General features: G+C 44.5%; 1 protein-coding gene across 2 annotated transcripts in view; it reads right to left on the reverse strand.

The window, feature by feature from the left end:
* Positions 1-1,914: 1,914 nt before the first annotated feature.
* TMEM273 (transmembrane protein 273) overlaps positions 1,915-24,803 on the reverse strand; it is a 315,916-nt gene continuing 293,027 nt past the window's right edge. For both annotated transcript variants that reach the window (XM_068255299.1, XM_068255300.1), the window contains one exon: positions 1,915-2,488. In XM_068255299.1, the coding sequence (XP_068111400.1) occupies positions 2,464-2,488 (25 nt within the window). In that variant the 3' untranslated portion in view covers positions 1,915-2,463. The remainder of the gene's footprint in view (positions 2,489-24,803) is intronic.

Genomic DNA, 24,803 nt, shown 5'->3' on the forward strand with positions numbered 1-24,803 from the left:
CAAAGCACTGATTAGGGGTTACATTATCTGTTAGATAGACCCCATGCACCAAGGTTTAATATATATTTTTTTTCTCTTGGTTTTTGTCCTCTAAATCTAGGCATGTCTTATGGTCAGGGGCGTCTTACGTTGTCTGAAAAATATGGTAATTATTATTAAAATCTATTGTACAATGGACAAATCAAATTTTGTATTGAAAGAATTTAACTACTTGGCGACCGTGTCACGCTGATGGGCGTGGACGCGACAGCATCCCCAGGACCAACTAACGCTGACTGGCGTAAGGTCCTTGGGGCCTGTTTTGCAGGAGATCGCGCGTGGTGATGTGCGTGCATCTCATCTTGGTAGGCAGAGCACAGCAGCGATTGGCGCTAGGAGACTTGTTAGACGGCAAAACAGCTGTCTAATTAGCTTGTACCGTGCTGCGATCCATGGCAGCGCTGTACTGGGGACAGCGGTGTGAAACGGCTGTCTCCTCTGTGGGCTCGGAGGTGATCCGCTGTCATAGGGTGAAGCCTATGACGGCCGATCACAGTGATTGGCTGGCGGGGGGAGGGACGGACTACAAGGGAAAAAAAAGCAGTGATGAGCGAAAATGCAAATATTCTTTTCGCCGAATTTTCGCAAAAATAAATACTATTTTCGTTTCGAAAGGCGAAAATTCGCCGAATATTTTCGCATTCATTTTCGCCTAAAGTCCGTTTTTTTGCGTTGAATATCTAAGCCTCTTTACAAGCTAGAATCACCAAATTTGCAGGGTATATTAAGGAGATATGTGGGTACAAGAGGAAAAAGAAATTTTTCAAAAAGACCTTATAGTTTTTGAGAAAATCGATTTTAAAGTGTCAAAGGAAAAAAGTATACATTTAAATGCAGTAAATGACAGTTACTGTAGCAAACCTAGCAGTAGTGTAAATTTACTAATATCAAAAGAAAGGGCCAAGTGTAAGTGCCATGGGCTAAGTGCAAAGGGCCAAGTGCCAAGTGCAAAGGGCCAAGTGCAAAGGGCCAAATGAAAAGGGCCCTTGGCCCTTTGCCTTTGCACTTGGTCCTTTTCATTTGACACTTGGCCCTTTGCACTTGCACTTGGCCCTTTGTACTTGGCCCTTTGCCTTTGCACTTTGCCCTTGCACTTGGCCCTTTGCACTTGGCCCATTGCACTTGCACTTGGCCCTTTGCCTTTGCACTTGGCCCTTTGCACTTGCAATTGGTCCTTTGCCTTTGCACTTGGCCCTTTGCCTTTGCACTTGGCCCTTTGCACTTGGCCCTTTGCACTTGCACTTGGCCCTTTGCACTTGGCCCTTTGCACTTGGCCCTTTGAACCTGCACTTGGTCCTTTGCACTTGGCCCTTTGCCTTTGCACTTGGCCCTTTGCCTTTGCACTTTGCCTTTGCACTAGGTCCTTTGCACTTGGCCCTTTGCAATTGGCCCTTTGCACTTGGCCCTTTGCCCTTGGCCCTTGGCCCTTGCACTTGGCCCTTTGCCCTTGCACTTGGCCCTTTGCACTTGGCACTTTGCACTTGGCAGTTGGCCCTTTCTTTTGCTATTAGTACATTTACACTACCTCTAGGTTTGCTTAAGTAACTGTCATTTACTGCATTTAAATTTATACTTTTTTCCTTTGAAACTTTAAAATCGATTTTCTCAAAAACTATAAGGTCTTTTTGAAAAATTTCTTTTTCCTCTTGTACCCACATATCTCTTTAATATAACCTGCAAATTTGGTGATTCTAGCTTTTAAGGGGGCTTAGATATTCAACGCGAAAAAAAAAACGGACTTTAGGCGAAAATTAATGCGAAAATATCATTGCCCATTGCGAAATGTCGCCTTTTGAAGCGAAAATAGTACTTATTTTCGCGAAAATTCGGCGAAATCGAAAATGGGATTTTCGATGCGAAAATGGCTTTGGCGAAAATTTACAAAAAATAAACATTGCAATCAGACCCCACCAACAGAGAGCTCTGTTGGTGGGGTGAAAGGGGTGGGGGGTGGGGGGGGATCACTTGTGTTCTGTCATGTGTGGCCCTGCAGTCAGCCCTTAAAGCTGCAGTGGGCAATTTATTGAAAAATGGCCTGGTCTTTAGGGGGTTTAACACTGTGGTCTTCAAGTGGTTAATTGGTCCATTTGGACCTTTTAGATATCTGTGGCACAGGAATATGGAAACACAAAAATCCCTATAGACGTCCGCAGGAAACTAAAGTAGTTTTATGCCTCTAGACATCTGTGGCATATGAATGCAAAAACACAGAACACCTATAGATGACCATGGTAGTTTGAATCTATAAAATTAACCTGAGGGACATTTCTGGGTAGCAGAGGGAGGAATATTCAACTCAGGCTACAATAAATATGTTATACATTGCTCTTCAATTGCTTTTCACTTTTCACATCCTCGCTGCATGACAGTATTGATAAATGCCCCCATCTGTGTCTGTAAATTTTTTACTCTTCCTTTATTTTTTCAAGGAATATCCTCATCTCTATACCTTTGAAAACAGGAAAAAAAAACAGAATTATGCTAATCATTATGACATCATTCATAAATAAAGCCTTACAAGTATAAGAGCAACAAAACATACAGTGGGTTGCAAAAATTTTCGGCCCCCTTGAAGTTTTCCACATTTTGTCACATTACTGCCACAAACATGAATCAGTTTTATTGGAATTCCACATGAAAGACCAACACAAAGGCTATCATTCATAAACTTGCTGGCGGTAAGGAGAACCCATGCGGGAGAATACCGCCGTCGGTAGTTTAGGTTCTGGGTGGTCATTCATAAAAATTGTGCCTGGTGCGGCGATAGCAGTGCGGAGGTTTTCTGGAGAATGGTGTCGGTAGGCGGGCGGTAGGCATGCGGAAACAGAAAAGCTGCCCGATTCCCTCCGTGCGCTGCTCTCTCTTCTGCTGCTTGGGAGGTCCGTCCCATTCACTTACAAGTACTTCGCAAGCTTCCCGCTACATCCAGGGGATCGGTAATCCCCTTCCGCATACCGCTGTGCGGAAATGTTTATGAATGGACATTTTGCTACTTTTTCTGGATAACTGCGTATCAACACCGCACAAGGCGGTAAGTTATCACTCTGCACGAGAATGTCAGCTCCGCATGCGGAAGGAGCCTTTATGAATTGACATTTTGCAATGTGGTCGGTAAAGTCAGCGGTATTAAGCATTTCCGCATGCGGGAATGCTTTATGAATGATAGCCAAAGTGGTGTACACATGAGAAGTGGAACGAAAATCATACATGATTCCAAACATTTTTTTTACAAATAAATAACTGCAAAGTGGTGTGTGCATAATTATTCGGCCCCCTTTGATCTGAGTGCAGTCAGTTGCCTATAGACATTGCCTGATGAGTGCTAATGACTAAATAGAGTGCACCTGTGTGTAATCTAATGTCAGTACAAATACAGCTGCTCTGTGAGGGCCTCAGAGGTTGTCTAAGAGAATATTGGGAGCAACAACACCGTGAAATCCAAAGAACACACAAGACAGGTCAGGGATAAAGTTATTGAGAAATTTAAAGCAGGCTTAGGCTAAACAAAGATTTCTAAAGCCTTGAACATCCCACGGAGCACTGTTCAAGCGATCATTCAGAAATGGAAGGAGTATGGCACAACTGTACACCTACCAAGACAAGGCCATCCACCTAATCTCACAGGCCGAATAAGGAGAGTGCTGATCAGAAATGCAGTCAAGAGGCCCATGGTGACTCTGGACGAGCTGCAGAGATCTACAGCTCAGGTGGGAGACTCTGTCCATAGGACAACTATTAGTCATGCACTGTACAAAGTTGGCCTTTATGGAAGAGTGGCAAGAAGAAAGGAATTGTTAACAGAAAGCATAAGAAGTCCCGTTTGCAGTTTGCCACAAAAAAAAAAGTACTGTCAAAAGTATTATCAGCATTTTCTTGCCTGCTGTGGGCCTAAAAGGCATTTTGATAAGATGTCAAAATATTACCTAGGAGAAAACATATGTGCAAAAGTGAATTGGATGAGGCCTAATGTCCCATTTTATAATGATGTGTTGAACAATGACGAACAATGGATCTGGAAAAAAATGTATGAAAACTTTCACCAAGCTTCCATTTGGATTTTATCGGTGACCAGAAGCACTATGAAGGGCACAGAAAAAAAAGGCTACCAAGATGAAGGAAAGACAGTTACAATGACTACTTTAAATGTTTAAGATTCTTGTGTGAAATTCCAATTATTAGAAGTTACGCCAGTATGTACAAAATGTGTTTTAGTACAGTGACCAGATTTTTGCAGGCTCAACCTGGGACAGGGCAGCGGGGGGGGGGGGGGGGGGGGGGGGGGAGGGGCAGGGGGCGAAAAATGGGGAGCTGCTGCACCAACAAATGTGGTGCCTGCGCCGCGCTGAAAAATGGGCGTGGCCATGACATTCTATGGGCGGAGCTAACGTAATGATGTAACAGCGAGGCATAAGAAAGCAGTGTTTACGCCATAATGTGGTCAAACGAGGATTCGCATCATGGGTGTGCAGAAACTGTGTGATGCTATTTAATAGTATACCGTAACCCCAAAGCAGCAAACATAGCCAACTATGACCATTAAATAATAAATGCAGCAACAGTTACCCCAGACACCACAAAATAAACGCAATGGGCAACATGTCAGCACAAAATAAACGTATTGCGGGCAACATGTCAGCACAAAATAAACGCAATGGGGGTAATATGTCAGCACAAAATAAACACAATGGGGGCAAACATGTCAGCACAAAATAAACGCATTGCGGGCAACATTTCAGCACAAAATAAACGCAATGGGGGCAAACATGTCAGTACAAAATAAATGCATTGCGGGCAACATGTCAGCACAAAATAAACGCATTGTGGGCAAAATTTCAGCACAAAATAAACGCAATGGGGGCAAACATGTCAGTACAAAATAAATGCATTGCGGGCAACATGTCAGCACAAAATAAACGCATTGCGGGCAAAATTTCAGCACAAAATAAATGGGGGCAAACATGTCAGTACAAAATAAACGCATTGTGGACAACATTTAATTCAGCACAAAATAAACGCATTGCGGGCAACATATCAGCACAAAATAAACGCAATGGGGGCAAACATGTCAGCACAAAATAAACGCATTGCGGGCAAACATGTCAGCACAAAATGAACGCACTGCGGGCAAACATGTCAGCACAAAATAAACGCAATGGGAGCAAACATGTCAGCACAAAATAAACGCAATGGGGGCAACATGTCAGCACAAAATAAGCGCATTGCAGGCAAACATGACAGCACAAAATAAACGCACTGCGGGCAAACATGTCAGCACAAAATAAACGCAATGGGGGCAAACATGTCAGCACAAAAACGCAATGGGGGCAAACATGCCAGCACAAAATAAACGCAATGGGGGCAAACACGTCAGCACAAAAACGCAATGGGGGCAAACATGTCAGCACAAAAACGCAATGGGGGCACATTACATCTGGAAAAAAAAGCATGTACTCACCTGACAGAAGTCCCCTCACGCAGCCGGCCTCTGGTGTGTGTGCAGCTCCCCCGGCTCACAGGCACTAAGGCAGAGCAAGGCTACGGCAAGATGGCGTCCGGAGGCGGAGCACTGTACTGGAGATACAAATAGTCTCCAGTACAGGGCTTCGCCTCCGGACGCCGTCTTCCCGTAGCCCTGCTCTGCCTGTGCCTGCCGGAGGACAATGCAGGTTGCTGGAGCGGGGCTGCGGGGGAATGAACTAGCACAGCGTCTATGAGACGCTACGGCTAGTTCATGTACGGTGACCAGAGTCCCGAGGCCGGGACGTCCCGCTGCTAAAAGCGTGACGTTTCCCGGGACCTCATGCAGCCTGGGACAGCGCCCCCCCCGAAGGTGGAACGCGTCCCGGGTAAAGCGGGACGTATGGTCAACGTAATTTTAGAGGTGATGCTTGAAAAGGTAAATGTGGCATGATGTGGCTGGATTCTGGTTACCAACTATGGCCCATATGCAATTCACTTTTTCACCCGAGTTTTCTCCAAGGTGATATTTTCACAACTTGTAAGTAAAATGCCTTTTACACCACCAGCAAGCAATAAAATCACAAACATAATTTTGATAGTACTTTTTCACCTACTTTTTGGTACTTTTTCAATATCACACTGCTAAATAGAGATGGCCCAAACCTCCGATTTTCAGTTCGCGAACCGGGTTCGCGAACTTCCGCGAAAGGTTCAGTTCACGTGAACTTTTGCGAACCGCAATAGACTTCAATAAAGATGCGAACTTTGACAACTAGAAACACTTATGCTTGCCACAAAAGTGATGAAAAAAGATGTTTCAAGGGGTCTAACACCTGGAGGGGGGCATGGCGGAGTGGGATAGACGCCAAAAGTCCCGGGGAAAAATCTAGATTTGACGCAAAGCAGCGTTGTAAGGGCAGAAATCACGTTGAATGCTAAATTGCAGGCCTAAAGTGCTTTAAAACATCTTGCATGTGTGTACATCAATCAGGGAGTGTAAATAGAGTACTGCTTCACACTGACACACCAAACGCACTGTGTAACGCACCGCAAACAGCTGTTTGCGTAGTGACGGCCATTCTGGACTGGTGCGCACCATGGAGAGAGTGCAGGCCATGGCGGTTTTCAAGCCCATATGGTCGCCGGGCTGTGGTAGCTCAATGATAGAACAACAGTGACTGTCCAGCTGATCAAATATGGTCTGCCCACAATGAAGCAACGACTTTATTATCTTCTTGTATGTAGGTAGGCATAGGTAGGTGCCCCAGTATAGGTAGGTAGGCATACGTAGGTGTCCCAGTATAGGTAGATAGGCATAGGTAGGTGTCCCAGTATAGGTAGGTAGGCATAGGTAGGTGCCCCAGTAGTTAGCTAGGAATAGGTAGGAGTCCTAGTATAGGTAGGTAGGCATAGGTAGGAATCCCAGTATAGGTAGGTAGGCATAGGTAGGTGCCCCAGTAGTTAGCTAGGCATAGGTAGGAGTCCCAGTATAGGTAGGTAGGCATATATAGGTGTCCCGGTATAGGTAGATAGGCATAGGTAGGTGCCCCAGTAGTTAGCTAGGCATAGGTAGGAATCCCAGTATAGGTAGGTAGGCATAGGTAGGTGTCCCAGTATAGGTAGATAGGCACAGGTAGGTGCCCCAGTAGTTAGCTAGGCATAGGTAGGAGTCCCAGTATAGGTAAGTAGGTGCCCCAGTAGTTAGGTAGGCATAGGTAGGTGTCCCAGTATAGATAGTTAGGCAGGGCCTGGCTGGCACAGTAATAGCAATTACCAAGGTCCAGCTGCAACAGATAGGGCTGTATAATGCAGTGTCAGTGGGCAACACAAAAAAAAAAAAACACATCAGGAGAACATTAGCTCTCAAAAGAGCTGTTGAGGGGTGCTAATTTAGCCATAACAATCAGCCAGGAGCAACTTAACAAGCCTACAAGAGCCTAACTAATCTTTCCCTATGAGAGTCTACCAGCAGCTGTCCCTTCACTAATTACTGCAGGTACACGAGTGAGTGTAATAGCCAGCGCTGCCTGCCTTTTATAAGGGGGGAGGGGGTGGCTCCAGGAGAGAGTGTAGCCCAATTGGCTACAATGTGCCTGCTGACTGTGATGTAGAGGGTCAAAGTTGACCCTAATGGCGCACTATGGGGGCGAACTGAACTTCCGCAAAAGTTTGCCTTCGCTGGTGAACGCGAACCACCGAAAGTTCGCCTGGAACCGTTCGCCGGTGAACCGTTCGGGCCATCTCTACTGCTAAAAAGATAATATAAATTGAGATGAAAAATTAAAACTAAGGAGAAAAGGTGAATTGCATGTGGTCCTATGTGTCCAATCGTGTACTATATTTGTAAAGAAAGCACTGAACGTACATTTTCACAGGTGTTAAACATTTTTCAAGTCAACTAGGCCTTTTGAAAGAGGAAGAGATAAGATAGCTTAAACTTGTATGTAAAGTGTCATAAGGTAGTTGTATTGTATACTAGCTCATAGATGGACACTAAACATGTTCTCCCTTGTTTATATTGTATTGTGGTATCACAGAGAACAATAAACACTTCTGTGATAAGGCTTTCATCTGCACTGCATCTACCGGTTTAAATAAGCTCACAGTGCTTTGCTTGACTGCAAAAGAATCCTATGTCATGATATTGAGAGTGTATTTTATTTGAGTTTGTGTGTAGATGATCAGTTTTAGTTCCTTTGTTATTGTTTTTTTTTTTAGCAAACTCAGTATGTTGTTGCATTTTGAGGAATGTTGTGATTGTCCAAGTTTTGAATTCTTATCCTGTCCAATCCTTGTCTTTGCTTTGAACGAGTTTATATTAATGGAACATTATCAATTAAAATGTCTTTTTTAACCTGGGATTGAGAGAGTTCCTGAAGTGCTGGTAAATAACAATGTATACATTTCATTTACTTATCTCTTTTGTTTACTGTATCAAATTCCTTTCAATCTTAACGGATGGCAAGTCTGCTCAAATCTGACTGCTGAATGAACCATGAGGGCAGTGGGAATTCCCTCACAGTACATCTGTTAACCCTGTGTGTGAGAGAAAGCTCTCAGCAGCTGCATGTCTCTGACTTAACTGTCTGCAGAGAGCAGAGGAAAGGTAACTTGTTATAAACATTTGTAAATGTCTGTGAAACCTGACACCACAGCTTTTCATACTTTTTTTTGCTTTCAGAGAAAAATACTCTGTAGTCTGATATGCAAAAAAACAACAACACTGGCTGTGCATTGAAGCAGGCACCCCTTTTGTGAATGATTTGTTCCAATAGAGCTAAATCCTGCACACAATGAATTAAAGCTTTTGCCTCTGATATTTAACTTGAAAAGTAAGAACATTTTTACACATCTATGTAGACATTATTTGTACATTGTCATTTTAGAACACTTGGGTATTGATAGTGTTCATTTAACCACTTCGCATCCAGACCTTGTTTTCCCCTTATTGACCAGAGCAGTTTTGACGTTTTAGCTATGTCCCTATTCAATCAGCAATAACTTTATCCCTACTCACGACACATAAATGATCTACCCAAAGACAGATGAGATCTGACTATGGACTTTATGACAGACCCTGTACTCTGTACCCAGACAGTTGTTTGACCTCTGAGTAGTAATTATGAGATTATGAGTCAGACTACCACACACTTTTTTTTTTCAAAAAGCTAAAGTAGAGACAGTTTTGAGCAGGTCCTGCTCTTATTAAGGCTGGATTCACCCTGCCATAAAAAGGTTCCACGTATCAGAATGGATTGGCAGGCATTCAAGCTTATCCTATGCACATCAATAGGATCCGTTCCCATCTGTTCATTCGGTACAGATCCGGTTATGGACAAACCTCAGGGATCCAGCGATGCGGCTGTCTCCGCTGAAAGCCTGTCGCATCCTGGCACTTCCGGATCGGTGCCACTCTCGCGTGTGTCTCGCAACCCCTGCATCCCTAGCAACGGGGTGGGTGCACGCATTCAGGAAGAGAGAAGGGACGGACGCATCTGCTTAGGCATCCGTCTTACGCTGCTAGGAGATGCAGAAGCTAGTGTCAGCTGACATACTTAATTAGCTGACACTTAGGCAGGTCTGTATTGCTGCAGCCGAATGGTGTGTGTCTGTGTGTGGCCGGCCACTGATTGGAGGATGCCTATTATTTGTAGCCTGCTGTGTCAGTAGCTCCTTGCCCTTGATAGCTTTGGCTGTGTGCTAATTGCTGGGGGGTGCACTCCTGTATATATTGGATTTTGCTTGTGTACCAACCTCTGCCTGGAGGCCGACTACTCTCTGATTGCTGCCTTTATTGACCCTTGCCTGGAAACCGACTGCTCTCTGATTGCCACCTGTACTTACCTTTGCCTGGAACCCGACTACTCTAAATTTCTGCCTGGACCTACCTTGGATTGTCTGACTCTGAATGTGCTTGTACCCTGTGTACTTCAATAGCTATGATCTTACCGGTATGTGTATGACTTGATGGTCCCAGGGGGTACTCGGGCTTGATATACTTAACCAAGAATAACAAATGTAGAGTCTTAGAAAATGATATATAAACTACACCAAATTAAAGTTTTAGCTAATTAAAAGCAACAGTAAATGCTTGGAATTTGTTTAGAACAAATTATCATGTACTATGATTAAATATATATTTGTCAAGGGGTACTTGAGATGGTGTTTACTATGCCAGGGGGTACTTGGTGAGTACAGGGTTTTAAAAGGGGTATGTTGAGAAACACTGATCTAGTTCACTCTATGTTCAGCTCCTATACTTTGCACCTGCAAGGCCTGGGTGTAACCGAAGTTGGGCATGTGTTATTTCCTCACCTCCCATTCAAGCAGGGACGGGCCACATAGGGTGAAGAAGTTGGTGTTAGATTGGGGCATAGGAGCTGAGCTGTGAACTGATATCTTTGTCAGGCCTGACAGAACCCTTTGTTCAGTTCCAATGAGTGAAACTGAAGACTCCGCGGTACACAATAATTCCGGAGCACTGAAAAAACAGAGGCTGACAGATTTAACTGAGTACCATTTAAAAATGTATTCACAGAACAGACTAGCTATAAAAATGGAAAACGTAAAGTCTTCTTCCAGGTATTTTAGATGCTATTTCACGTTCCCATTTTTTACAAGACTCAGGGCCCTTTCACACTGGGGTGGTGGGGTGCGTCAAATTGACGCACTGCTATCGCAGCCTAATGCAACCCTATGGGAAAGATAATGAGGCCGGAAGTGCCTCATTATCACTAGTGCAGAACTACGTTACTGTGCGGGATCCGTGGCGACCTGTGGCGATCTGCGTTGGGCCGGATGTCATGTTAGTCTATGGCAATGCAGGATTTCTTAACGACATCACAGCGTGCATCCATGGAAGCATATTTTTACAATATGCTTCCATGCACTTCCGCATACCCCGCAGCAGGAAGTGACCACAAGCGCGCATTTCTTCCTTCTTAGCCGAATGCCAGATTGGAAGCACCGCATACTAATGTGGTGTTCCCTGAAGGCCTGTTTCTGGTAGTGCGATGCGTTGCAGCGCGCCCTCCGCAACGCAACGCTACAGCTAGTTTGTAGTGTGAAACAGGCTTTAAGCTTTTATCCATAGTCTGTTTTCAGGAAGCAGGAGATAAAAGACAGCTGGTACTGCAAGTGCAAATGGATCTATCAATAATGCTGAGAACGGGCAGGTATGTGTTGTGTTGTATGTGTTGTGGTAAGGCAGAGTGTTCTCAGGACACATAAGAAATCAGAATGCAATAGCTGAAGCAGACAGGAGGGATTATGGCACTTCTGCAATTACATTTTCAATGTATTAGTTTTCCATAAGATCATCCATGTCGGTAATCAAACAATGTATAACATACAAGTCTAGTCTAGTCTAGTACTAAGCATATTTTTAGCATACTTGCATAGTTACATAGTTAGTTTGGTTGAAAAAAGACATCCGTCCATCATATTAAAAAATAAATAAATAAATAAATGAATAAACACCCTCCTAATATCCCAGTTGATCCAGGGGAAGCCAAACAAACGTACAACGCCTGGGTCAATTAGCCTTATAAGGAAAAATTCCTTCCCCACCCCAGATGGCAGTCAAATAAATCCATGAATCAACTTTCCTGGAAATTACCTAGTAATTATAGCCGTTGATGCCCTTCAATGCAAGGAAAGCATCCGAATCCATTTTAGGCCCAGTGCACACCAAAACCGCTAGCAGATCCGCAATACGCTAGCGGTTTTGGGAGCTGATTTCAGAGCGATTCTAGGTATGTTTAGAGAGGTTTTCTAAACATACCTAGCGGTTTTGGGTGCGTTTTTGTGTAGCAGATTACACATATTGTTACAGTAAAAGTTGTTACTGAACAGCTTCTGTAACAAAAATGCCTGGCAAACCGCTCTGAAGTAGCGTTTTTCAGAGCGGTTTGCGTTTTTCCTATACTTTACATTGAGGACGAAACGCTTCCGAAAACCTCAAACCGCTGGTGTGCACCATCCCATTGCAATACATTAGCCAAGCATTTTTCCAGGCGGATGCGGCCGGCGGATCGCTCCATAAACCGCTCGGTGTGCACTAGGCCTTAAATGCAGATGTAGAGTGCCATAACTACTTCCTGAGGTAAGATATTCCAGATTTTAGCCACTCTCATTGTGATGGACCCCTTTCTAAACAAATGGCAAAAACTTGTTTTCTTTCATACACAGATTATGTCCATTTTCCGTTGTACAACCCTAGAGGCAAAAAGCTCATTTGTCAAGCTTTTGTATTGCCCTCTGATGTATTTATACATGTTAATCAGGTCAACTCGGAGTCACCTTTTTTCCCAAGCTAAATAAGCCCAGTTTATCTAACCTTTCTTAGTAAATGAGATCTTCCATCCTCCTGATTAATTTAGTTGTTTGTCTTTGTACCAGTAATAGAAGGTCAATGCCCTTTCTATAATGTGCCAAAAGCTGTATCCCATACTCCAGTTGTGGCCTCACAAGTGATTTATACAGAGGGAGTAGTATATTAGCATCTTGAGATATTATTTCCCGTCTTATGCTTCTCAGAATTGTATTTGCTTTAGCTATTGCTGCATGACATTGTATACAATTACATAACTTGTTATCAACCAGTATTCCTAAATCCTTCTCCAAGTCTGATGTTCCCAGCTGTATGCCATTTATTTTATATAATGATCTACCATTGGTGCTTTCAAGGGGCATGACTTTACTTATATTAACATTACATTTCATCTGCCACATGCCTGCCCATATGGCCATGTTGTTAAGATCCTGTTGTAATATGTCACTATACGTTTTAGTGTTGATAATTTTGCATAATTTTGTATCATCTGCAAAAATGGCTACATTTATTTGTATTCCATCAATTAAATCATTAATAAATACATTGAAAATAATTGGACCAAGTACTGACCTATGCAGTACTTCACTGCTAACAGTTTCCCATTTTGAGTGTGTTCCATTTACCACCACTCTTTGGGGTTGATTCACTAAAACAAATAGCATGCCTTTTCAAAGTTAACATGCCTTATCAGAGTTAATGTGTCTTATCAGAGTTGACATGTCTTATCAGAGTTAGCGTGCCTTATCAGAGTAGCATAGCGAGCGTTAGGCACTTATGCCTGCTAATTGGCAATGACGAGAGCTCCACTTGTCCTGCCCTGAGCCCCTGCGGATCCAATCACTTTAAATGACGTTATCCCTGCATAGGGCTTGCCTTCAATGCAGAGCCCTGACAAAGCTTTCTTTTAAATGTAGTCCTGCATACCTTGTTATAACTGTCTGGAACAGGCAAACTTCAGGTCTATTACTTTCTAATGATATATCTTATTTCAAAGTGTTCATGTTCATTAATCAAATAATGTCTATAAAATATGGGGCCTAGTGTGAGGAAACGCGGAAAGCCGCCGCGTGTGCCAAGAGCTAGACGGCTGACTCCGTGTCCTACGCGGCGGTTTGCACGCGTCTGGGTGTGTGGTGGAACGCGGAAAAGCCGCCGCATGTCCTGACAGCAAAGCGGCTGTTTGCATGCAGCAGCGTGTGCTTGGTGTGGCTGGGTCTGTTAGTGCACTTAGGCAGATGGAGAGCTATGCACGCGCGGGCCTGAATCCAGGACCTTTATACTAGCAGGGGAAGTGTCAGCTGATCAGGAAGGTCAGCTGATTCCTGCAGGACTCATGATTGGCTGAATGGTTCGGGCGGGGCGGCAGTATCCAGCAACTATATATTCTGCTGCTTGGTCAGTTGCTGGTTGCCTGTCGTTGCGATCACAATGTGGGAGCACGCAGACCCTTAGTCAGATCCTTAAGTGTGGCGGGACCAGCTGGAGCTGTAATCCTACACTTAGCTAGATTCTGTTGATAGCTTAAAGTACTACCGTATTTGCCGCCGTATAAGACGCTCCGGAATATAAGACGCACCTAGGTTTAGAGGGGAAAAAATCGGGAAAAAAAGTATATACTAAACCTGGTGTGCCCATATTCCAAGAGCGTCTTATAAAGTTCTCCCCCAACTGGTGTCCTCTTCTGTCCTCTCTTTTGTCTCTTGTGTGTCCCCAGATGTCTCCTCCTGTCCCCTGTTTATCCCCAGGTGTCTTCTTCTGTTGCCAGGTGTCCCTGTTCTGTCCTCTGTGTGGTCGCTCTGCCCAGCCCCTTACCTTGTCTCCTTTCTCTTTGTATTAGGTGTGTGTCTGCTCTGCCCAGCCCCCTAGCCTGTGTCTCTGCTCTGGTGCATTAAGTGCCCTCCCCCCTTGTGACCCGTGTGCCTGCTCTGTCTCACCCCCTTGCCTATGTCTCCAGTCCCCTGCATTAAGTGTCCCCCTCCCCATCCTTCTGACCACTGAGTGTCTGCTGTGTCCCACCCGCTGGTCTGTGTCTCCACTCCCCTGAATGTTGAACGTTGTGGCAGCCAGCGTCTTACCGAATCCATGCTGCCTGGGATCACCGAGCTTGTGAAGATGGCCACTCGGTCCCGCCCACTTGTCCGTGTCTCCGTTCCTCTGAATGTAAAATTAAGTGTCAGCCGAATGTTGTGGCAGCCAGCATGTACCGAATCCATGCCGCCTGGGATCGCCGATGTCCTGGCTTCCCCCTCTAGTGACCCGCGCTTGTGTGACGTCACACAAGCGCCGGTCACTAGAGGGGAAATCAGGACATCAGCGATCCCAGGCGGCATCGATGCGGTACACGCTGGCTGCCATAACATTCAGCGGGGCAGATGAACGGAGACACGGACAAGTGGGCGGGACCGAGCGGCAATCTTCACAAGCGGCAGTTACTAGAGGGGGAAGCCAGGACATCGGCGATCCCAGGCGGCATGGATTCGGTACACGCTGGCTGCCACAACATTCAGCGGGGCAGAGGAACGGAGACACGGACAAATGGGCGGGACCGAGCGGCAAACTTCACAAGCGGCAGTTACTAGAGGGGGAAGCCAGGACATCGGCGATCCCAGGCGGCATGGATTCGGTACACGCTGGCTGCCACAACATTCAGCGGGGCAGAGGAACGGAGACACGGACAAATGGGCGGGACCGAGCGGCCATCTTCACAAGCGCGGGTCACTAGAGGGGGAAGCCAGGACATCGGCGATCCCAGGCGGCATGGATTCGGTAAGACGCTGGCTGCCACAACGTTTAACATTTAGGGGAGCGGAGAAACAGACCAGCGGGCGGGACACAGCAGACACTCAGTGGTCAGAAGGAGGGGGACACATCACAGAGAGCAGAGACGCAGACAAGGGGGATGGCTAGAGCAGAGACACATGCGGCTGGGACTATGCAGGGAATCCCCAATGTTGCGGCGGGTCGGCGGTTTGCATCGGCGGGCGATCATCAGTTGGGGATTCCCTGCCTTTGCAGTATAAGACGCAGGGACTTTTTCTCCCCATTTTTTGGGGAGAAAAGGTGCGTCTTATACAGCGAAAAATACGGTAGTTTGATTGTGATTATCTGTTATGACTTTCTGCCTGTCTGACTACTCTCCTGATATCTGATCCTGTACTTTGTTTGTCTGTGAGTTCTCGACCCTGAGAACTATCTCTATCGATAGGAGATAGTTCATGCCTTGTATTTGCTGGGCACCTGCTCTCCAGGGCCAGCACTGTATTTGCTGGGCACCTGCTCCCCAGGGCCAGCGCTGTATTTGCTGGGCACCTGCTCTCCAGGGCCAGCACTGTATTTGCTGGGCACCTGTTCCCCAGGGCCAGCACTGTATTTGCTGGGCACCTGCTCCCCAGGGCCAGCGCTGTATTTGCTGGGCAACTGCTTCCCAGGGCCAGCGCTGTATTTGCTGGGCACCTGCTCCACAGGGCCAGCTTTGTATTTGCTGGGCACCTGCTCTCCAGGGCCAGCACTGTATTTGCTGGGCACCTGCTCCTCAGGGCCAGCGCTGTATTTGCTGGGCACCTGCTCCCCAGGGCCAGCACTGTATTTGCTGAGCACCTGCTCCCCAGGGCCAGCGATGTATTTGCTGGGCACCTGCTCCCCAGGTTCTCCAAGCTTGTTACTATTCTTCTGTATTCTGATCTTGTACCCTGTCATTCTGATACCCTGTTGCCAAACCTCGGCTCGCTCTTAGACTCTGCATCTGACTCCTGATTCTGTACCCTGATATTTCTGATACCCTGTTGCTGAACCCTGCCTGTTTATTAGACTCCGCCTCTGCTTTCTGTATCTGTACTGTATCTGTCCGTGTGTTACGACCTGGCTTGCCTGACTTCGAGAACTGACCTTGCTGTTAGAGGCAGTTCCCAGATCTGTTAGTGACGCCCTCTCCTAGGTTTCACTCACGTTCTGTCCTTCCTACGCTCCGCCTGACTCCTCCCCCGGGAGAGTCCAGGCCTTCGGAAGGAATCTGTATTGCTGCAGTACTTCATACAGTACGGCACTTGTTTCTGAGGCTTAGTCCTCACAGTATTACTGTTGCACCAAGCACTCACACTACTCAGGTGTTCAGAGGTTAGCATTATATCGGATTATCGGTGATACTGCAGATCATCAATAATCGAATATATATCTGTATTCCCAGTGATACTGCAGATCACCGAGAATCAGACCCTCTCTGCTACACCGATCGTGACACCTAGCTGTAAAAATAAAAACCCTGCAAATAACTTTGTAAAAGAAAAGGCATTTTCATTTTTTTTTTTTTTTTTTTTTTACTAGACCTGGGCCCGCAGGTCTGCTGTTAAAGTGAAAGGCTGATTCCTCTGTTAAAGTAAAGCATTGCCTTTTTTAGTATAAGTAAATGAATCCCAACTGGGCGTGGCAAGGCTGCACTAAACTGATGAGTGGGCAAGGAAGCTGTAAGAATGCAAGTTGTATTTAAAGGTAACTTGGATGAGGAAACTCACTTCAGTTCTGTTCTGATACATATCTAAGTTTAGGGAATATCATAGAGTCTGTCTTGTCCTCAGCCCATCGCATTATCCTTGCACTGTCCCCCGTTGAACTTATTTAACTTGCTTGGTTGAATAGCCTTCTTTTTTTTTTTTTCTTTCTTTTTTCTTTTTGCAAACGCTCAGACATTTCACTGTTTGGTAAAACGCCAGATGACCAGGCTTCATTACAGCGCTCTTATGTTGGACATGGCTTAACGCCATCATTTGCATTTCTAAGGGAAAAAACGAACAACAAAAAAAAACAGCAACGAACAAAAAAAATACAGTGAGCACTAAGTAAAAAAGAAAGGGGTGAGAGGAAAGGATAGAGAGAGAAGAGGTGGGGGAAAGCCTTTATAAGATTATATTAATACTGATTTCTTTCATTAATAGCCATTAACCTATCTTTCCCCCTATTGGGAACCAAATCCCTTTGGGTGCCTGGTAATGGTAAACCCCCCACACCCCTTGCCCACCACCTTAGCTTACCAAAAAGACTATGGGGGAAGTGAAAGCTAGCATCTTGCCTCTGGCCAGATTTCATCTTGATCCTTTTCTGCCGAAGAAACACTGGGGCAGGTAAATATTAAACTGCTCCACAGAGCTACTCTTCAGAAGTGGGAGGAGCTGGCCCCCCATGTTCACTGTAATTACACCACTTAGTTTGAGACAATAATTGTTAAATCTTAATTAACAATTTGGCCCGCGACTTAGACTGTTTTTAGATTTTGGTCCATTCCGTAATTGAGCTTGACACCCCTGCTCTAAAGGGATCCAATCTCCCAAAGAGGTCTCAATTTTTTTCTGATCTTTTTTGTTGGAGATACAAAGAGATTCATTCCACCTTAGCTTAACTACTTCCCCCTTCCATTTGTCAAGGGTGGGGATTTCACCACTTTTGCAATATCGTGGGATAAGAGATCTAACGATAGAAAACATATTATTTAACATCCTATTCTTAATTACTTGTTCTGCTGGGGTAGAATAATTTAATTAAAAACATTTTAATGCAGCTTTAATATTCATTTTTAGAGTTTCCCTGCAATATATAAAGATTTCTGTCCAAAAATGGGTGCATATCTAAGCACTCCCACCATATATGAGATAATGTTCCCACCTCCTTTTCGCATCTCTAACACAAGGGAGATCTACCCCTAGCAATTTTTTTCCCCAATTTTTCTGGGGTTAGATAGGTTCTGGCTAAAAATGTATAGTTCATTATTTTTAATCGAGCACAGTTTGGGGCCGCCATCTTTTTAATAATTTCCAACCAGTCATCTTCAGCTCATCCTCAGCTGCATTTTGAACTCTTGCTGCCAGCTAGCCACACAATTCTGAAACTCTGAAGTCTTTGAGACAAGAATTATTCTATCCAGGAGACAAAGTGGAGATTTAGGAATTTTTCTACCCAAAAAGATCTTTTAATAACCATTTAATTCCCACATTGGATTATTAAAAATATTCACAGAATTGAGTTTAGTTCACCAACTATATCAGCTCTCTTTATTTTGACTTGATTGATCAACTTTCTAATATTCCATACTGCTACTTCCCCTTCCTTCTTTAGCTTTTGGAATTTGGGATCATGTTTTTCTCTCCTCTTGATTAAAGTACAGTAAGACTCGTGAGGTTGAACTTAACTTACAGGTATTTTTTCTCTACACAGGATCTAGGCAAAGTAGATAGACAATGGGAGCCTGGAATTTCAATGGCTCGAAAGTGGCATAGGAAGTGCGCAAAGAGTAAGGAGGTCACTAAGCATAAGGAGGTAATTAAAACTTCTACTAGTCCAGTAAGTGGTACAAAAATAAAGTATGTTGGTAAACACATAAAAATGCTCAGCACAAGGTTCCTGCAAATTTCCTATCTCTACTCTGAGCAATTGTATGTGCCAAACCCAGGCCCGGATTTACCTTACAGGAGCCTATAGGCACAGATGTCCTGGTGCCGTAAACTTCGACCTTCACAAACCTACAAACCCCCACTGAACCACAACGCAAGTGTACTGGCTGTCCCAGCTACAGGTGACCTTTAGCATTAGGTAGCTAGAAGAACCTCATTATTAAGTAGCTAGAGGTGCCCGTGAGTGAAGGGAGATATCGTCAGTGGAATGCAGAGACCTGGGTGAGTAACCTCTCATTTACACTCTCATCAGGACTCTGCATAGGGAAGGAGGGAGGCACTCAGAGAGGGGAGTAAACCGCCTTTCCACCATCAGGCGCCTGTAGGCACATGCCTACAGTGCCTTATGGTAGATCTGGCCCTGGCCAAACCTATTTCCGGGCATGACCCAGTCATACTTGGTGATTAAAATATTTCTGATTCTGGTACGTGGATGTATGCTAGCCATAATTGGATGGTACATTTGGAGGTTTACAAAGGCTTTAGAAATGCTTACAGCAGCAAACAATAGCCGCTTCATAAAAGCAAAGTGTAGTTAACCTGGAACAGATGGGAAACAAGGTAGGAAATTTGAAGCAGCTAAAGAGAGCATACAGTCAGTGTGCCTGTTGATTTGGGTGCTTCCATTGCCAACAATATAATTACCAGCTATGGTAGTGCTGGAGTGTCAGGACGGTTAATTGGGTATCAGCCACACTATATTGGCAGCAAGTCTCCTAATGGAGACAGCTGCTCACCGGCTCTACCATCAAGCATCTTCACAGCCAGAGTCACTGCTGCCATGTGTAAATACAAAAACCTCAGAGATGTCTACTTATCAGGTATCAACATTTTATTAAATAACCAAGAAGTTCATATAAAATCCCCTTATCTCCCTTTAAAAAAGTGACAACACGGCCATGTGTCAAAAGGTAGATATCAGCTGATAAAAATAACTGTGCCGTTTCACACACACTCTACCACACAACTTTCTTGTAGCAGCAAACCGACCTCTTATCACTCTGTTAGGGCTGGGATTCTCCTTCGTGCATTGAGCAAAGAAAGTCACAATTCTGCCCAGGCCATCTATAAAGTGGTGTGAGGACGGTGAGGTACTCAGGACGCAGTATATTGCTCAGGTTCCTAGCTCATATTAGACCACCAAGCAGTCCTTGCCTCCACATCTCTATTGCAAACGGCTTGATACACAGTCTCTAAGATACCCACTATTTCCACTGCATTACCACAGTCGCTTCCACTTGTAAACAAGCTGTCTTAGGCATATCTCACCCATCTGCAGCTGTACAGTCCAGGTCTCAGGCTTGTGGGTTTTGGGCGCCACCTCCGACTGATTAGGCGCTGCCACTTTCCAACAACCAGATGGCAATGTGGAGATACGCTCACGCTAAAGCACCAGGCCCAAGCAGTGCACTTTTCCTCAGCTGGCGTCACGTGACATGTTTCGTCCTCCAATCAGGGCTTTTTCAAATGAAAGTGAGGCTTGGTAGTTATCCCTTCCTTTTAAGTCGCATAGGCTTTTTAGCTCCCAATCAGATTCACGACGCTTGTTTTCTGCCCGGTAAATGCTTGCATATTAGTTTCAAGCACCACCTATTGGCTGCAGCCGTGTCTCCTAATTCCATCACTGTAACATTTACACTGCTTTTGCCCAAAAGTATTTGGCAAATCAGAGAATGCAAAAAATGACAAAAAAAAACCCTACTCAGAAGTGGGAATCGGAAATCAGAAAAACAGAAATCAAAAATCTGCGGAAGTGTCTTAGACGGAAATCAGGATTTTCAAAGAATCAGAAATCGGCATTTCCGACCATCCCTACAAATGATATAAGTCATGAGTTAAATTCAGTTTCCTTATGATAACTTTATAAAATGGATATTATGTATATTGTTGTAGGGATGCTCAATCTGATTCCGCAGAAATCAAATTCCCGCATTTCTGATCAGATCAGAAAACGGAAATAGTATTTCTGCAGAAGTATTGCATTACCGCAACTCGGTAATTTTAGCCCAATCACAGAACTCGAAAGCACTGAACCAATCAGACAAAGCAGAGTCAACTCTGAAGTATTTGGCCAATCAGAGAATGCAAAAAATGACCAAAAAAAAAGACTGCTCAGGAAAAAGGAGAACAGATTTCTGCAGAAATACTGCATTAGCGCAACTCGGTAATTTTAGCCCAATCACTGAACCTGGAAGCACTGAACCAATCAGAGAAAGCAGAGTCAACTCGGAAGTATTTGGCTGATCAGAGAATGCAAAAAATTACCAAAAAAAGACTCAGAATTGAAATACGGAAATCAAAAATCTGCCAAATCGGTAATCTGCATTAGCAGAAATTGGAAGTTACGTGAAATCAGAAATCGGAATTTCCAACCAGACCTCCGATCAGCCGGCAACAAGTGAGTGCGGGCACTAACACCTCGCAGACACGCACTGATATGCGGAAGTGACGTCATATTTCTGATTTTCCAGCGCCAGAAAGGGGTGTTTCTTGTGCTATAGCACCCTCTAGCTGCCCAATATAACCCCAGAACACTTCTATTGAGTGTGGGGCAGCCAACACATGGAGGAGAGAGCCCACTGGGAGAATCACTCACCACTCCACTTGCCTCCAGTGCCGTAGCTTCCTCTTCCCCTTCATCATCAGTTGCTGCTATGTATCTGTCTCTGCAGAGACAGATGGATGAGTAGGAACAGTAATGTGATGTCTTACCATATTATTATTATGTATCTATATAGCACTGACATCTTCTACAGCACTTTTTTGAATACATAATCACGTCATGGGCTGTCCTCAGTGGAGCTCACATCTAATCTCTGCTATATGTATAGTAAGTAGGGCATTCTTTTTATTAGGAGAGGGGGCTTTATTCAAAATGTTGCTGGTTATATGTCCCCTGTTTGTGAATTACACCCTTGCTAAGTTCATGTAAATTTGGCCCTGCCCATAACACATCATTACCACGCCCTCTTTCCAACGCATGGACACACTGATTTTATTCAGCAGATTGACGGCTACACCACCAGTGGATGATAGATCCAACACCTGCATAGCACCCTCCTGGTGCCACTCCTGCAATCAGGATTAGCTAGTGCCTCATTTTTCTAGAATCTTTTCACTGACAGTCACATAAAGAATGTTCCATAATTTCCTTGAAGTTGACAGCAGTATAATTGCTAAAATTAGGGATTTGAAAAATCTCTTGCTGCCAATTAAACTGCCACATTCTCACAAAATTACATTGAAATGAATGGGGCCGAGATGCCAACTTAAAGCCCCCATGCATGCTATCATGACCAAATTTGCTTGGTATGTTAGAGAGAATAGTGAAAATAAGAAAACATTTTGGGGCCAGTTTGCAGGAAGACAGAACTTTGACTTGCTCATTCCTAGTTAAAATGAATATTCTAGATTCTAAACTTTATGTTAGACGTTTCCTGAATTTAACAGACATTCACATACCACCTGAATGTTTTTCACTTTCTTTGCTGGAGGATTCAAGAGACCAGTTAGGCCGGTTACACATTAAAAGCGTGCAAGAGAACGGCTCCTGCACGCGTTGCGGCGTGTCGTCGGGAATCTGCTGAGTAGCGGCGGTAGTAGTTAATTAACCCGAAGGGGAAACGCCGATTCCTGACGATAAAATGCGCCCGTGTGCGTCATACCGCAACGCTTCGAAATGCAGCGTCGGGTGTGAAAGGTATGTCTATGGACTTTCCTTTTACCTTGGTTAACGTGAAGTACAGTATGGACTTTGCGTTAAAACGCAGAAAAAGGGCTCTGGTGTGAAAGAGCCCTTACTGCTGTACTACATGCACACATTAGCAAAACCACTACAGCAACGTTTGTAGCAGTATCCATTCATCTTTGTTGCTGCCTTAAAAGTAACCAGAGGTAAGAGACATATGGATACTTCCATATTTATATCCTGTTGATCAATACCAGTTGTCTGGCAGTCCTGGCCTGGTGATCTTTCTGGTCAGTAGTGTCTGAATCACACACCTGAAACAAGTATGCAGCTAATTTAGTCAGACTTCAGTCCAGAGCTGGGACAAGGTCCTTCAGCACCCAAGGCTGAGACACCAAAGTGCGCCCCTCCATCCCTCCGCCCCGGCCGTCACACACTGATTGCTACTAGACTAAGAGGCGCCCCAGGGCCCCCAACCTCCCCAATACCTTAATCTCTAGTTATCTGACTTGCAGTCACTGCCATGTATCCCCTTTTCCTATTTCTTTCTGCTTCAAACACAATTGGGAATGACAACTGAATGAATTGTGCGCCCCCTCCTACACTGCGCCCTGAGGCTGGAGCCTCTCCAGCCTCTGCCTCGGCCCTGCCCTGCTTCAGTCAGAGACATCTGGTCTGTATGACTGTTCAGGGACTTTGGCTAGAAGTATTGGAGACAATTTGCATTGTTTAAAACTAAATAAATATATCAGCCACGACATGTCTCTCACCCCAGGTTCCCTTTAAGTATTAAAATATATCTATAGTCTTGTGTGTCCATTAGGGGTCCTATGCAATAGTAAGGCTTTCACAAGTCCTCTCTACACATCATTCTTTGGATGACTCAATTTGTGGTCACTAGTGCCTTTACATACTTGGGCCTTAGCAGGTAACTCAAATGGTAAACCTAATGAGAAGTAAGGTACTAAGTGAGCAGGGCTGAAGCATATATTGTCCCAATCAGCTGTTATTCTAGATTAGATGGGTGTCTTGAAGCAGACAGTTGTCTTGAAGCAGACAGTTACTCACTCTTCATATACAGTAACTCCCTCCCTTAAATAAGTTTTTGTTGCCTCTTGGAGACTCTTCTTCAGCCATATAAAATAATGCTTAGTAAAAAGAGAAAACAAGACATCTCACCCTTATTTTCGGTGCTAGTTTGCCTGGAACTTCTAGTTCCCCTAAAGTATATAAATGTACTCATATGGATATATTTTTTCAATGTGAAAAAAAGTATTTAGCAGAATAAAGACAATAACCACATCTATAACCGAACATACAACGATCAAAAATGAAAATTACACTCGTCAGTTGTTTAAAGCATTACACATGATCAACAATACATATATCATATTCCTGCAGAGGTATCAACAAACTCTACGAGCCTGTAGCCAGGAATTGGCATGATGAAATAAGCATAATACCACAAAAAACAACCCAAGAGACCACTACCTGAGACACAACTGTGAAAGTTTACCCATAGCACAGAAGAAAGTACTTTCTGACTCTCCTCTATTTCATCTAGTGACTGCCCTCCTCTCGACACTGCAATGGTCTAGAACCCCTATCTATCTTTCATTAGAGCTCAGTCAGCCAGTCCAGGAGTATCCAGCCTCCTACTCAAAACCTTTTCAAATTTAGCTAGGCACTTCCAATGCAGATACACTATCTTTTCTAGTTTGAGAGTATAATTGATTGCCACAGTCAACAATCCCAGGGTGGTGGTGGTGGTGGTGGGGGGGGGGGGGGGGGCTTTGTCCTTCCACTGCCTCAGGAGAAGCTTCCTGGCCTGAAACAAGGATCTAGTCGCAGCCATTGCAATAAACTCATCTGGAGCTACATCTTCAATCAGACCGAAAAGTCATAAAATTTCATGTCTTGGAATTTTAACTATAAAAACTTTATCTAATAAATCAATCACCTTAAACCAGTATTGAAAAAGTTTGGGGCATCTCCACAACATGTGTACTAGGTCTCTAGTTTGAGAATTACACCTTTGACATGCAGGGCCAGTCCTGAACCCCATCTGGAAAAGTCTGATTGATATGAGGCCTTGTTACCCAAAGAGAAGACTTGATTTAAATCAGAAAATTATTTAAGAAAAACTGAGAAACTCAAACAATACGCCTAGCAGTCCAAACCTTGCAAAAGGGAGAGAAAATAACTGAAGAGATGAATCTACCCACTTCAAGGCACTGAATACATTTGGGGTTGACATATTTGATAAGGGACCTGCCTGAGTCTCCCAAGGATGGATCCTCCCATTCCACCCAATGCTGGGACTTGGACACGGAAAAGTAACACC

This window comes from Hyperolius riggenbachi, chromosome 10 (genome assembly GCF_040937935.1).
Source record: "Hyperolius riggenbachi isolate aHypRig1 chromosome 10, aHypRig1.pri, whole genome shotgun sequence".
Classification (NCBI taxonomy): domain Eukaryota; kingdom Metazoa; phylum Chordata; class Amphibia; order Anura; family Hyperoliidae; genus Hyperolius; species Hyperolius riggenbachi.